The sequence below is a fragment of the Macaca mulatta genome, chromosome 12 (assembly GCF_049350105.2).
Source record: "Macaca mulatta isolate MMU2019108-1 chromosome 12, T2T-MMU8v2.0, whole genome shotgun sequence".
In the NCBI taxonomy this organism is placed as follows: Eukaryota; Metazoa; Chordata; class Mammalia; order Primates; family Cercopithecidae; genus Macaca; species Macaca mulatta.
The window spans coordinates 106,754,157-106,768,620 of record NC_133417.1 but is presented as its reverse complement, the minus strand read 5'-3'; the positions used below and the strand labels follow the sequence as shown (position 1 = coordinate 106,768,620).

Below are 14,464 nucleotides of genomic sequence, written 5' to 3'. Positions count from 1 at the left end.
TCATTGCAATGCCATTCCTGAATAAACATTTTCTTTCAGAGAGTCTGCCTCTCTGTTATTTAGGCTGACAAGGATATGCCAAGAAGTAGCTTGGATACAGCAGTTAACTCTGCCTTTAGGGTATGTGTGTATGGGGATATAAGAGTTAACTAAAAGCTGACCTTTGAGCTGGTCCTTGAATAAAAGAAATAGATTCCAAAAATAAGAGGAATAAATAATGATCCTAAGCTAGGAGAGTACATTTTGTAGACCTTTGGTTTCCATATTAAGAAATTTAGATTTTTGTGTACAATAAAAAAGTTCTGGAATTACCTGGTTTTGTTCTGTTTGTATTTAAATTTTTAATTTAACTTTTATTTTAGGTTCAAGGGTACATGTCCAGGTTTGTTATATAGGTAAATTTTGTGTCGTGGGGGTGTACAAATTATTTCATCACCCAGGTAATAAGCCTAGTACCCAAAAGGTAGTTTTTGATCCTCTCACCGTCAGGTAGGCCCCAGTGTCTGTTGCTCTCCTCTTTGTTTCCATGTGTTCTCGTTGTTTAGCTCTCATTTTTAAGTGAGAACATGTGGTATTTAGCTTTCTGTTTCTGTGTTAGTCTGCTTAGGGTAATGGTCTTCAGCTCCATCCGTTGCTGCAAAGGACTAATACGGGGGCAGTGAAAGGGACGGATGACAGCAGGTTGGCAGAGCTATGAGTAAATCATTGCAATTGTCTCGTGTGTGAGGTGTCCCAAACTAGGTGCCATAAAGGGAAAGGTACGATTCAGATATTTAGGGTCAGAATTTAAAAATGTGTCTGAATTTTTAAGATTTTGTGGATATGATATTGCTGCATCAAATGAGTTTGGAATGTACTACAGGTTTAAGAGGGAAGATGAATATTAACGTGTTATGTCTGTGGAACAATTGAGTAAAAGTGTCAAAGTAGACTGTTGGATATTTAACATCTGGAGCTCAGGGGACAGTGTAGAGGAAGTAATAACTGATATTGTAAATCTTCCAGAAAGAAATGGTGCAGGGAGAAAAGGACTCGTGAGGGCTAAAGGGCGGACAAGACAGTGAACTAAAGTGGTTGGGCCCCGTGAGGGGCCTTTGCTCTCCACCAGCGTGCTCTGACTTCCTTCTAAAGGAGACTGAAATAGCCTGGCAAGTGTGTGCAGCAGACCCTCCAAGCTCGCTAAGCACGCATGCCTCCAAAGCTGGCCTCCCGCCACTCCCAGCTGGGGCCCGGCCTGCGTGGGTCACTAGGCGGCAGGCACGTGCTGGGAAAATGCTGGAAAGGCTGCGGGAGGGCCACGCCTGCGCGGTAGCGGGCCGTCGGTTGGGCGCAGACAGGCCCCAGAAGATGGAGAGATGGAGCCACCCCAAGATACAAATAGGCCTTTCAGCACACTTGATAACCGCAGCGGGCGGGTCCAAGCCAGGGCCCCCACCCCGCTATTGCAGAGGAATCCCTACAGCAGCCCGGATGTCATGCACATGAAAGGGTCAGACGCTTCTTCCGTCCCTTACACCCTGGACCAGGGCACGATGGCCCTGCCTAAGGACAAGAACAAGGAGGGCACCGGGCACCGGCTGCTGAACGTGAGTGGGGGCCTGGCCAGCACCTGGAGGACCAGGGCCAGCAGGACACCTGGATGGTAGTGAAAGGATTAAAGGGTTCAGTGTGTGCCAATTGCCTCTCCCTTCAATTGGCACACATTGAACCCTTTAATCCTTTTTTTTTTTTTCATTTATAGCAATTCTTTTGTTTTATTTTTTATTTTTATTTTTTATTATACTTTAAGTTCTAGGGTACATGTGCACAATGTGCAGGTTTGTTACATATGCATACATGTGCCATGTTGGTGTGTTTCTAATAGTCTCTGGTAATCTTTTGTATGTCTGTGACATAAGTTATATTTTCTTTTTCATTTCTGAGTTTGTTTATTTGAGTGTTCTCTCTCTTTTTCTTGGTTACTTAGTAAGGTCAAAAACCAAATTTTTGTTTTGCTGATTCTTTGTACTTTTTTAAGGCTCTATTTCAGTTACTTCTGCTCTGATCTTTGTTATTTCTTTTCTTTCACTAATTTTGGGTTTGGTTTATTCTTTCTTTTCTCCTTTCTTGATGTGTATTGTTTGATTGTTTATTTGAAACCTTTCTACTTCTTTGATATAGGTGCTTACTGCTACAATCTCCCCTCTTAGCACTGTTTTTGCTGCATAGCATAGTTTTGGTATGTTGTGTTTCAATTTGTATGTGTTTCAAGAAATTTTTAAATTTTCTGTTTAATTTATTCCTTGACCCAATGATCATTGAAGAGCATGTTGTTAATTTACATGTGTTTGTACAGTTTTCAAAGTTCCCCTTGTTACTGATTTCTGGTTTTATTCTATGGTGGTCTCAGAAGATACTTGATATGATTTTGATGTTTTAAAATTTGGTAAGACTTGTTTGTGTCCTAAGATATAGTCTGTCATGGATAATTTTCCATGTGGTGATGAGAAGAGTGTGTATTCCATAGCTGTTGGATGAAATATTCTGTAAATGTCTGTTAGGTCTATTTGGTTTAATGTGTAATTTAAATCCAATGTTTCAGCTGGGCGCGGTGGCTCAAGCCTGTAATCCCAGCACTTTGGGAGGCCGAGGCGGGTGGATCACGAGGTCAGGAGATCGAGACCATCCTGGCTAACATGGTGAAACCCTGTCTCTACTAAAAATACAAAAAACTAGCCGGGTGCGGTGGCGGGCGCCTGTAGTCCCAGCTACTCGGAGGCTGAGGTGGGAGAATGGCGTGAACCCGGGAGGCGGAGCTTGCAGTGAGCCGAGATCGCGCCACTGCACTCCAGCCTGGGTGACAGAGCGAGACTCCGTCTCAAAAAAAAAAAAAAAAAAAAAAAAAAAAAAAAAAAAAAAAAAAATCCAATGTTTCTCTGTTAGTTTTCTGTCTAGATGATCTGTCTAATGCTGAGAGTAGTGTGTTAAAGACCCTAGATATTATTGTATTGGAGTCTACCCTTCCCTTTGGATGTAATAATATTTATATATCTGAGTACTCTGGTGTTTGGTATATAATATATTTAGAATTGCTATATCCTCTTGCTGAATTGACACCTTTATCATTATATAATACTCTAATGACCTTTTTTTATTGTCTCTTTACTGTTTTTTACTTTAAGTCTGTTTTATCTGATATAACCATAGCTACTTCTGCTCATAGCATAGCTATTCTTGGAATATTTTTTTCTATCCCTTTACTTTCATTCTATATGTGTCTTTACAGATGAGATGAGTTTCTTATAGGCAGCATATAGTAGGGTTTTTTTTAAATCAACTTTTTTGCATTTTTATTTCTCTTTCTTTTCTTTTCTTTTTTTTTTTTTTTTTTTTGAGACAGGGTCTCACTCTGTCACAGAGGCTGGAGTGTAGTGGCATAATCACAGTTCACTGCAGCCTTGACGTCCTGGGCTCAGGTGATCCTCCCAACTCAGCCTCCTGAGTAGCTAGGACTGTAGGCACTTGCCACTATGCCTGGCTAATTTTTGTGTATTTTGTAGAGATGTGGTTTTGCCATGTAGCCCAGGCTGGTCTGGAACTTCTGGGCTCAAGTAATCTGCCTACCTTGGCCTCCCAAAGTGCTGGGATTATAGGCATGAGCCACCATGTCCAGCCTATTTTATTTTTAATATTGGTCAAGTGAAGTAGTGAGAAGTGGGGAAAGCATTTTGATCTTTTTAAAAACATGCGTTAAAATCTTCCTGGAGGGTCACATGCCCAGAGAGAGCATGACGGCTCCATGCCCCTTCCCCTCTACCAAAATTAAAAATAAATGTATACATATTATTATCATGGTGACTGGGTTTTTTGGCATTCAATTAAGTTCTGTGCCTGAGGCTGGGTATGATGACTCATGTCTCTAATCCTAGTACTCTGAGAGGCCAAGGTAAGAGGACTGCTTGAGCCCAGGAGTTTGAGGCTACAGTGAGCTATGATTGCATCACTGCAGTCCGTCCTGGGTGACAGAGCAAGACCCTGTCTCCCCCGTGACCCAAAAATTTTATGCTGGAGGCAATTACTCTATATGAGTCCCAGCCCAGCCAGCAGGTGCTAATAAATGCTTATAGAAGGAACACTTACCATACGTAAAATCTAGCATCGCTGTCCCGTAATGCAAGCAGCATTCATTGTTAGAGCTACATGACAAAGCTCCACAGACTGGGTATTTTAAACCTCAGACATTTATTTTCTCACAGCTTTGGGGCTTGGAAGTCCAAAATTAAGGTGGTAGGGTTGGTTTCTTCTGAGGCCTCTCTTCTTAGCATATGGGATTAGGGTCCACCCTGATGACTTCATTTTAACCTAATTACCTCTTTAAAAATCCCATCTCCAAATACAGTCACATTCTGAGGCACAAGGAGTGAGGATTGCAATGTATGCATTTTTGGGAAAGATAATTCGGTTTTTAGCTAGAGTAAACTCTTAAGTATTGATTACCATATACCAGGTACTGTATATTAGTTGCTTTATTTATATTAATTGTGTGTGTGTGTGTGACAGAGTCTTGCTCTATCCTACCCAGGCTGGAGTGCTGTGGCGAAATCATAGCTCACTACAGCCTTGAACTCCTGGGCTCAAGCAATGATCCCACCTCAGCCCACAGACATGTGCCATCACACCAGGCTAATTTACTTTTATCTTTTGTAGAGATGGGGGGGTATTGCTAGGTTACCCAGGCTGGTCTCGAACTCCTAGGCTCAAGCAATCTTCCTGCTTTGACCTCCCAAATTGGTGTGATTACAGGTGTGAGCCACCATGCCTGACCTATAAATATTAATTTTCTTAAGTCTCACAACAGCCCCATTAAATAGGTTCTGTTATGATTCAGCAAATTGCATGCGGCATCTGTGACTTAGAGAGGTTAAGTAACTTGCCCCGGGTAACACAGCCAGAGGGCAGAAGCAAAATGTAAACTCAGTAGGTCTGGCTTCTTTTACCCAAATCTGGAAAATCAGGTCATGTTTTTTTGATCCATTTAGCCAGTGTATATCTTTGAAGTGGAAAGCTTAATTCATTCACATTCAAGGTTATTATTGATAGGTGGGGGCTTATTCTCATCATTTTATTAATTAATTTCTGATTGTTTTATATGTCATTTGTTCCTTTTTGTCTCCCTTATTATTATAGTTGTTTGGTGGTTTCTGTAGTAGTAACATTTGAATCTTTACTTTAGTTTTAACTCTGCAATTAAATATTTTAACTGCTCTCCACAGTCTTTTTTTTTTTTTTTTTTTTTAGTGTACTTTATGTTCTAGGGTACATGTGTACAACGTGCAGGTTTGTTACATATGTATACATGTGCCCTGTTGGTGTGCTGCACCCATTAATTCATCATTTACATTAGGTATATCTCCTAATGCTATCCTTCTTCCCTCCCCCATCCCACAACAGGCCCCGGTGTGTGATGTTCCCCTTCCTGTGTCCAAGTGTTCTCATTGTTCAATTCCCACCTATGAGTGAGAACATGCGGTGTTTGGTTTTCTGTTCTTGTGATAGTTTGCTGAGAATGATGGTGTCCAGCTGCATCCATGTCCCTAAAAGGACAGGAACTCATCCTTTTTTATGGCTGCATAGTGTTCCATGGTGTATATGTGCCACATTTTCTTAATCCAGTCTGTCATCGATGGACATCTGGGTTGGTTCCAAGTCTTTGCTATTGTGAATAGTGCTGCAATAAACATACATGTGCATGTGTCTTTATAGCAGCATGATTTATAATCCTTTGGATATATACCCAGTAATTGGATGGCTGGGCCAAATGGTATTTCTAGTTCTAGATCCTTGAAGAATCACCACACTGTCTTCCACAATGGTTGAACTAGTTTACAGTCCCATCAACAGTGTAAAAGTGTTCCAATTTTTCCACATTCTCTCCAGCACCTGTTGTTTCCTGACTTTTTAATGATCACCATTCTAACTGGTGTGAAATAGTATCTCGTTGTGGTTTTGGTTTGCATTTCTCTGATAGCTAGTGATGGTGAGCATTTTTTCATGTGTCTGTTGGCTGCATAAATGTCTTCTTTTGAGAAGTGTCTGTTCATATCCTTTGCCCACTTTTTGATGGGGTTGTTTTTTTCTTGTAAATGTGTTTGAGTTCTTTGTAGGTTCTGGATATTAGCCCTTTGTCAGATGAGTAGATTGCAAAAATTCTCTCCCATTCTGTGGGTTGCCTGTTCACTCTGATGGTAGTTTCTTTTACTGTGCAGAAGCTCTTTAGTTTAATTAGATCCCATTTGTCAATTTTGGCTTTTGTTGCCATTGCTTTTGGTATTTTAGACATGAAGTCCTTACCCATGTCTATGTCCAGAATCGTATTGCCTAGGTTTTCTTCTAGGGTTTTTATGGTTTTAGGTCTAACATTTAAGTCTCTAATCCATCTTGAATTAATTTTTGTATAAGGTGTAAGGAAAGGATCCAGTTTCAGCTTTCTACTTATGGCTAGCCAGTTTTCCCAGCACCATTTATTAACTAGGGAATCCTTTCCCCATTTCTTGTTTTTGTCAGGTTTGTCAAAGATCAGATGGTTGTAGATGTGTGGTATTATTTCTGAGGGCTCTGTTCTGTTCCATTGGTCTATATCTCTGTTTTGGTACCAGTACCATGCTGTTTTGGTTACTGTAGCCTTGTAGTATAGTTTGAAGTCAGATAGCGTGATGCCTCCAGCTTTGTTCTTTTGGCTTAGGATTGTCTTGGCAACGCGGGTTCTTTTTTGGTTCCATATGAACTTTAAAGCAGATTTTTCCAATTCTGTGAAGAAACTCATTGGTAGCTTAATGGGGATGGCATTGAATCTATAAATTACCTTGGGTAGTATGGCCATTTTCATGATATTGATTCTTCCTATCCATGAGCATGGTGTGTTCTTCCATTTGTTTGTGTCCTCTTTTATTTCACTGAGCAGTGGTTTGTAGTTCTTGAAGAGTTCCTTCACATCCCTTGTAAGTTGGATTTCTAGGTATTTTATTCTCTTTGAAGCAATTGTGAGTGGGAGTTCACTCATGATTTGGCTCTCTGTTTGTCTGCTATTGGTGTATAAGAATGCTTGTGATTTTTGCACATTGATTTTATATCCTGAGACTTTGCTGAAGTTGCTTATCAGCTTAAGGAGATTTTGGGCTGAGATGATGGGGTTTTCTAAATATACAATCATGTCATCTGCAACAGGAACAATTTAACATCCTCTTTTCCTAATTGAATACCCTTTATTTCTTTCTCTTGCCTGATTGCCCTGGCCAGAACTTCCAACACTGTGTTGAATCGGAGTGGTGAGAAAGGGCACCCTGTCTTGTGCCAGGTTTCAAAGGGAATGCTTCTAGTTTTTGCCCATTCACTATGATATTGACTGTGGGTTTGTCATAAATAGCTCTTATTATTTTGAGATATGTTCTATCAATACCGAATTTATTGAGAGTTTTTAGCATGAGGGGCTCTTGAATTTTATCAAAGACCTTTTCTGCATATATTGAGATAATCATGTGGTTTTTGTCTTTGGTTCTGTTTATGTGCTGGATTACGTTTATTGATTTGCGTATATTGAACCAGCCTTGCATCCCAGGGATGAAGCCAACTTGATCATGGTGAATAAGCTTTTTGATGTGCTGCTGGATTCGGTTTGCCAGTATTTTATTGAGGATTTTTGCATTGATGTTCATCAGGTATATTGGTCTAAAATTCTCTTTTTTTGTTGTGTCTCTGCCAGGCTTTGGTATCAGCATGATGTTGGCCTCATAAAATGAGTTAGGTAGGATTCTCTCTTTTTCTATTGATTGGAATAGTTTCAGAAGGAATGGTACCAGCTCCTCCTTGTACCTCCAGTAGAATTTGGCTCTGAATCCATCTAGTCCTGGACTTTTTTAGGTTGGTAGGCTGTTAATTATTGCCTCAATTTCAGAGCCTGTTATTGGTCCATTCGGGGATTCAACTTCTTCCTGGTTTAGTCTTGGGGGAGTGTATGTGTCCAGGAATTTATCAATTTCTTCTAGGTTTCTAGTTTATTTGCATAGAGGTGTTTATAGTATTCTCTGATGGTAGTTTGTATTTCTGTGGGATCGGTGGTGATATACCCTTTATCTTTTTTTATTGCATCAATTTGATTCTTCTCTCTTTTCTTCTTTATTAGTCTTGCTAGTGGTCTATCAATTTTGTTGATCTTTTCAAAAAACCAGCTCCTGGATTCATTAATTTTTTTGAAGGGTTTTTTTGTGTCTCTATCTCATTCAGTTCTGCTCTGATCTTAGTTATTTCTTGCCTTCTGCTAGCTTTTGAATTTGTTTGCTCTTGCTTCTCTAGTTATTTTAATTGTGATGTTAGGGTGTCAATTTTAGACCTTTCCTGCTTTCTCTTGTGGGCATTTAATGCTATAAATTTCCCTGTACACACTGCTTTAAATGTGTCCCAGAGGTTCTAGTATGTTGTATCTTTGTTCTCATTGGTTTCAAAGAACAGCTTTATTTCTGCCTTCACTTTGTTATGTACCCTGTAGTCATTCAGGAGCAGGTTGTTCAGTTTCCATGTAGTTGAGCGGTTTTGATTGAGTTTCTTAATCCTGAGTTCTAGTTTGATTGCACTGTGGTCTGGGAGACAGTGTGTTATAATTTGTGTTCTTGTACATTTGCTGAGGACTGCTTTACTTCCAACTATGTGGTCAATTTTGGAATAAGTGTGATGTGGTGCTGAGAAGAATGTATGTTCTGTTGATTTGGGGTGAAGAGTTCTGTAGATGTCTATTAGCTCTGCTTGGTGCAGAGTTGAGTTCAATTCCTGGATATCCTTGTTAACTTTCTATCTCGTTTATCGGTCTAATGTTGACAGTGGGGTGTTATGGTCTCCCATTATTATTGTATGGGAGTCTAAGTCTCTTTGTAAGTCTCTAAGGACTTGGTTTATGAATCTGGGTGCTCCTGTATTGGGTGCATATATATTTAGGATAGTTAGCTCTTCTTGTTGAATTGATCCCTTTACCATTATGTAATGGCCCTCTTTGTCTCTTTTGATCTTTGTTGGTTTAAAGTCTGTTTTATCAGAGACTAGGATTGCAACCCCTGCCTTTTTTTGTTTTCCACTTGCTTGGTAGATCTTCCTCCATCCCTTTATTTTGAGCCTATGTGTGTCTCTGCACATGAGATGGGTCTCCTGAATACAGCACACTGATGGTTCTTGACTCTTTATCCAATTTGCCTGTCTGTGTATTTTAATTGGAGAATTTAGCCCATTTACATTTAAGGTTAATATTGTTATGTGTGAACTTGATCCTGTCATTATGATATTAGCTGGTTATTTTGCTCGTTAGTTGATGCAGTTTCTTCCTAGCATGGATGGTCTCTACATTTTGGCATGTTTTTGCAGTGACTAGTACCTGTTGTTCATTTCCATGTTTAGTGCTTCCTTCAGGATCTCTTGTAGGGCAGACCTGGTGGTGACAAAATCTCCCAGGATTTGTTTATCTGTAGAGGATTTTATTTCTCCTTCACTTATGGAACTTAGTTTGGCTGGATATGAAATTCTGGGTTGAAAATTCTTTTCTTTGAGAATGTTGAATATTGGCACCCACTCTCTTGTGGCTTGCAGAGTTTCTGCTGAGAGATTCATTGTTAGTCTGATGGGCTTTCCTTTGTGGGTAACCCGACCATTTTCTTGGCTGCCCTTAACATTTTTTCCTTCTTTTCGGCTTTGGTGAATCTGACAATTATGTGTCTTGGAGTTGCTCTTTTCCAGGGGTATCTTTGTGGCATTCTCTGTATTTCCTGAATTTGAATGTTGGCCTGCCTTGCTAGGGTGGGGAAGTTCTCCTGGATAATATCCTGCAGAGTGTTTTCCAACTCGGTTCCATTCTCCCCATCACTTTCAGGTACACCAATCAGACATAGATTTGGCATTTTCACATAGCCCCATATTTCTTGGTGGCTTTGTTCATTTCTTTTTACTCTTTTTTCTTTAAACTTCTCGATTCATTTCATTCATTTGATCTTCAATCACTGATACCCTTTCTTCCAGTTGATCGAATCTGTTACTGAAGCTTGTGCATTTGTCACATAGTTCTCGTGTCATGGTTTCCAGCTCTATCAGATCATTTAAGGACTTCTCTACATTGGTTCTTCTAGTTAGCCATTCATCCAATCTTTTTTCAAAGTTTTTAGCTTCTTTGCGATGGGTTTGAACTTCCTCCTTTAGCTTGGAGAAGTTTGATTGTCTGAAGCCTTCTTCTCTCAGCTTGTCAAAGTTATTCTCCATCCAGCTTTGTTCGGTTGCTGGTGAGGAGCTGCGTTCCTTTGGAGGGGGACAGGCACTCTGATTTTTAGAATTTTCAGCTTTTCTGCACTGCTTTTTCCCCATCTTTGTGGTTTTATCTACCTTTGGTCTTTGATGATGGTGATGTACCGATGGGGTATTGGTGTGAATGTCCTTTCTGTTTGTTAGTTTTCCTTCTCACAGTCAGGACCCTCAGCTGCAGGTCTGGGAGTTTGCTTGAGGTCCACTCCAGACCCTGTTTGCCTGGGTATCTGCAGTGGAGTCTGCAGAAGAGTGAATATTGCTGAACAGCAACTGTTGCTGCCTGATCGTTCCTCTGGAAGGTTCGTCTCAGAGGTGTACCTGGCCGTGTGAGGTGTGAGGTGTCAGTCTGCCCCTAGTGGGGGTGTCTCCCAGTTAGGCTACTTGGGGGTCAGGGACCCACTTGAGCAGGCAGTCTGTCCATTCTCAGATTGCATACTCTGTGCTGGGAGAACCACTACTGTCTTCAAAGCTGTCAGACAGGGACATTTTAATCTGCAGAAGTTTCTGCTGCGTTTAGCTATGCCCTGTCCCCAGAGGTGGAGTCTACAGAGGCAGGCAGGACTCCTTGAGCTGCAGTTGGCTCCACCCAGTTCGGGCTTCCCGGCTGCTTTGTTTATCTATTGAAGCCTCAGCAATGGCAGGCGCCCCTCCCCCAGCCTGGCTGCCACCTTGCAGTTAGATCTCAGACTGTTGTGCAAGCAATGAGGGAGGCTCCGTGGGCGTGGGACCCTCCTAGCCGGGCATGGGATATAATCTCCTTTTGTGCCATTTGCTAAGACCCTTGGTAAAGCACAGTATTAGGGTGGGAGTGACCGATTTTCCAGATGTGTGTGTCATGGTTTCCCTTGGCTAGGAAAGGGAATTCCCTTCCCCCTTGCACTTCCCAGGTGAGGCGATTCTTCGCCCTGCGTCGGCTCTCGCTCGGTGGTCTGCACCTACTGTCCTGCACCCACTGTCCAACATGCCCTAGTGAGATGAACCCAGTACCTCAGTTGGAAATGCAGAAATCACCCGTCTTCTGTGTCGTTCACACTGGGAGCTGGAAACTGGAGTTGGTCCTATTTGGCCATCTTGGAACTGCCCTGTTTTTTTTTTTGTTTTTTGAGACAGTCTCACTCTATCGCCCAAGCTGGAGTGCAATGGTACGATCTTGGCTCACTGCAATCTCCGCCTCCCAGGTTGAAGCGATTCTCCTGCCTCAGTCTCCCAAGTAGCTGGAATTACAGGTGTGCACCACCATGCCCTGCTAATTTTTGTATTTTTAGTAGAGGTGGGTTTTCACCATGTTGGCCAAGCTGGTCTCAAACTCCTGGCCTCAAGTGATACACCCACCTCGGCCTCCCAAAGTGTTGGGATTACAGGTGTGAGCCACCATGCCTGTCTTCTCCGTAAGTCTTATTCTGAAGTTTTCCCTGCTATCTTTTGGTTTGGTTGAAGCTCATCTTTTAGTAGATTGCTTGGGAGGGGCTCAAGAGTAAAGTGTTATCTGGAATGTCTGTTTCATGTATTTTTAAAAATAGCCTTCATACTCGAATGCTGTTACTTTGTTGGATAAAAATAGAGTTGGTTGGATAAAAATCCCTGGCTTGAGCTTTCTTGCCTTGAACTTTATAAAAATACAGCTCTACAGTTGCATTACTTTGTGTGTTGCCCTTGAGAAGTATGATGCCAGTCTTATTTCTTATCTTCATAGGTAACTTGGTCATTTGCCTGTAGGCAAGATGTCATTATAAAGCCTGGTAATTTTACTAGGACATATCTTGGAGTTGATCATTATGAGCCAGTTTTTCTAGACACATGGTGAGTCCTATCCACATATAGATTTTTTTCTTATTACTTAAATTTTTCTTGGATTGTAATTTTAAACTTTTAGTTTTTCCTCCATTTTGTTTTACTTCTTCGAGGATTTTTCATTTGTCTGCCTTCCAGTCGAACTATTTTTCCCTGACCCTTTATCCTTCTTTCTCTATCTCATTATCATTTTCTTCACTGGTTCTTATCTTCTTCAATGCCTGTTATAAAGTTTTTATTTGAATCGATGCTACCTTGGGCACTTTGTAATTTAGTATTTATTTCTGGGATGGTTTGTCTTTTTAAAAAATTTATTTCCTGAATTAATCAAGGCTTATTTCATTTTTTCTTCTCTTTAGTCAACTTCTGTTTTAATTGTTGAATAAATGAATGAACTGTTAATTGTAGGCTTAAAAACATCTCCAAATGCTTGTTTGAAGACACTTAATTCAGTTTGAAATCTTATGTTATAATTTACTTCTGTTTTGTGGTTATTTGAGAGGAAGAATTTTTGTCATATGAAGATTTCTCCCCATTTTCTCCTTATAACAGCTTTTAATGGAGTTGGTCTGATTTTCCTTATTTCTTGGCCATGATCATTTCTTTGCCGTGGTTTAAGTATCCTCTCTTCTTTCAGTGTATTGAAGTATAGTTTCTTTAAATGGATGAAGTTGTAATTGATGGGAGGTAAGGGGAAAGAAGGGGCATAACCTGTTGTTCTCTTCGGTTTTTTGGCTATGCTTAATTTTCCCCTCTTACATCCTTCTTTCTCTTCCCTGCCATGTATACAGGGATACCTCTTCCTCTCTGACACCTTCACGCTCATCATGATGAGCGCTGCTTCTGGTCCTTCTCTTTCAGGTCCCTTCTCTATGGCTGTTACTGTGAGCTACCACTCCTAGACCTGTGGTCAGAATTTTTGTACTCAATGTTGAACTTTCTCTTTCTCAGGATGATTTTATTTGTGCTTCCTTTTGTGTTCCCTACTTCTCTCTGTTCTTTTCCAGCATCTCTTAAGATTTCTCTTTCCTTGCTTTCTGTCCCTATAGTGTGTGTGTGCGTGTGCATATATATGTGTGTATATGTGTGTGCATGTGTGCATATATATGTGTATGTGTGTGTATATGTATATATATATATTTGATTGAGATTCACACTCAAGGTATCTCCTATACTAGGACCAGCTGGAATTCTCCTTATAAGCTTTTCAAGATATCCTACTAAATATTCCATCTCTTAACAAACTGAAGAACTATGTACTTTTCTCTTATTTCTTGATTCCCTTAATTTTATACTTGTGTACATTTTTATTTCTTTGATAACTTCTTATTGAGGATAGGGATGAGTTTCTTAATCATATTAATACCTACTACCAAGGAGACCTGATACTTACTAGAGATTCATACAATAATTATTGAATTGATATTTCACCTAGTTATATTTTTCTTTCTTTTCCCAAATCTTAATTTATTTACATTGTAGATGCTGAAAAAAACTCTTAAAGGGTCTGATAGTGAAGAACTGGAAATAACACAGGAGACACCAAATTTGGTGCCGTTTGGGGATGTGGTATGTATGAGTAACCCTCAAAAACCTGTATAAGTTATTTATTATTTGATAATCAAAAAGTATATGCAGAAAATGGTTCTCTCTGATAATATATTTATGAATTTTTAATTTTTATGAGTCAGAAAAACATTGTAATAATCACTGAAATTATAGAAAGCATCCTGATTCACAGAAATAATATCTTCTATATTAGGGATTCCCAAATCTAGTTACATCAGAATTACCTGAGATGCTTTTTATAAAACATTAACTTGAGGCTCCACCTAACATCTGCTAGCTTAGAATCTCTAGGAGAGGAGCCTGGGAATCAGTAATTTTACTGAGCTCTTAAAGTGATTATATTTATTGCTAGATCATGCTAAAGTTTGAAAATTGATCCTGCGCCCCTCCCCCATCCAAAAAGCCTCCTAGAAACAAAAGCAAACACCCCCCCCCTTTTCACACACACACAGACACACACCCACCCACCCACCACAAAGGGATGACCCAGTATCTAGGCTGAGAACCAGAAAAATCTGTTATTCTGTTTTCAAAGTACAGAAAAAGACATGAGAATCTACATGCATATAGAACTATCAAATATCATTACATTCATTTACAGTTATCTTTATTTTCTGAACACTATTAGAGTTGTAACTGGGTATGAAATAAGAATTTTTCTTGTCCCTCTACCTCCTATCATATACAATGTTTAATATAATATTTCTGTCATTTCGACTTGGTTTTAAATACTAAACATGGCTAAATATATTTAACTAATTCTCATATTAGGATTCAAATGTTCCTGCATTTA

General features: G+C 40.0%; 1 protein-coding gene across 1 annotated transcript in view; it reads left to right on the top strand.

Moving 5' to 3' along the window:
- Positions 1-1,238: 1,238 nt before the first annotated feature.
- Positions 1,239-14,464, top strand: part of LOC702140 (cation channel sperm-associated targeting subunit tau) — a 75,130-nt gene continuing 61,904 nt past the window's right edge. Inside the window, exons 1-2 of the mRNA XM_015110661.3 lie at positions 1,239-1,586; positions 13,585-13,671. Of these exons, the coding sequence (XP_014966147.3) occupies positions 1,356-1,586; positions 13,585-13,671 (318 nt within the window). The 5' untranslated portion in view covers positions 1,239-1,355. The remainder of the gene's footprint in view (positions 1,587-13,584; positions 13,672-14,464) is intronic.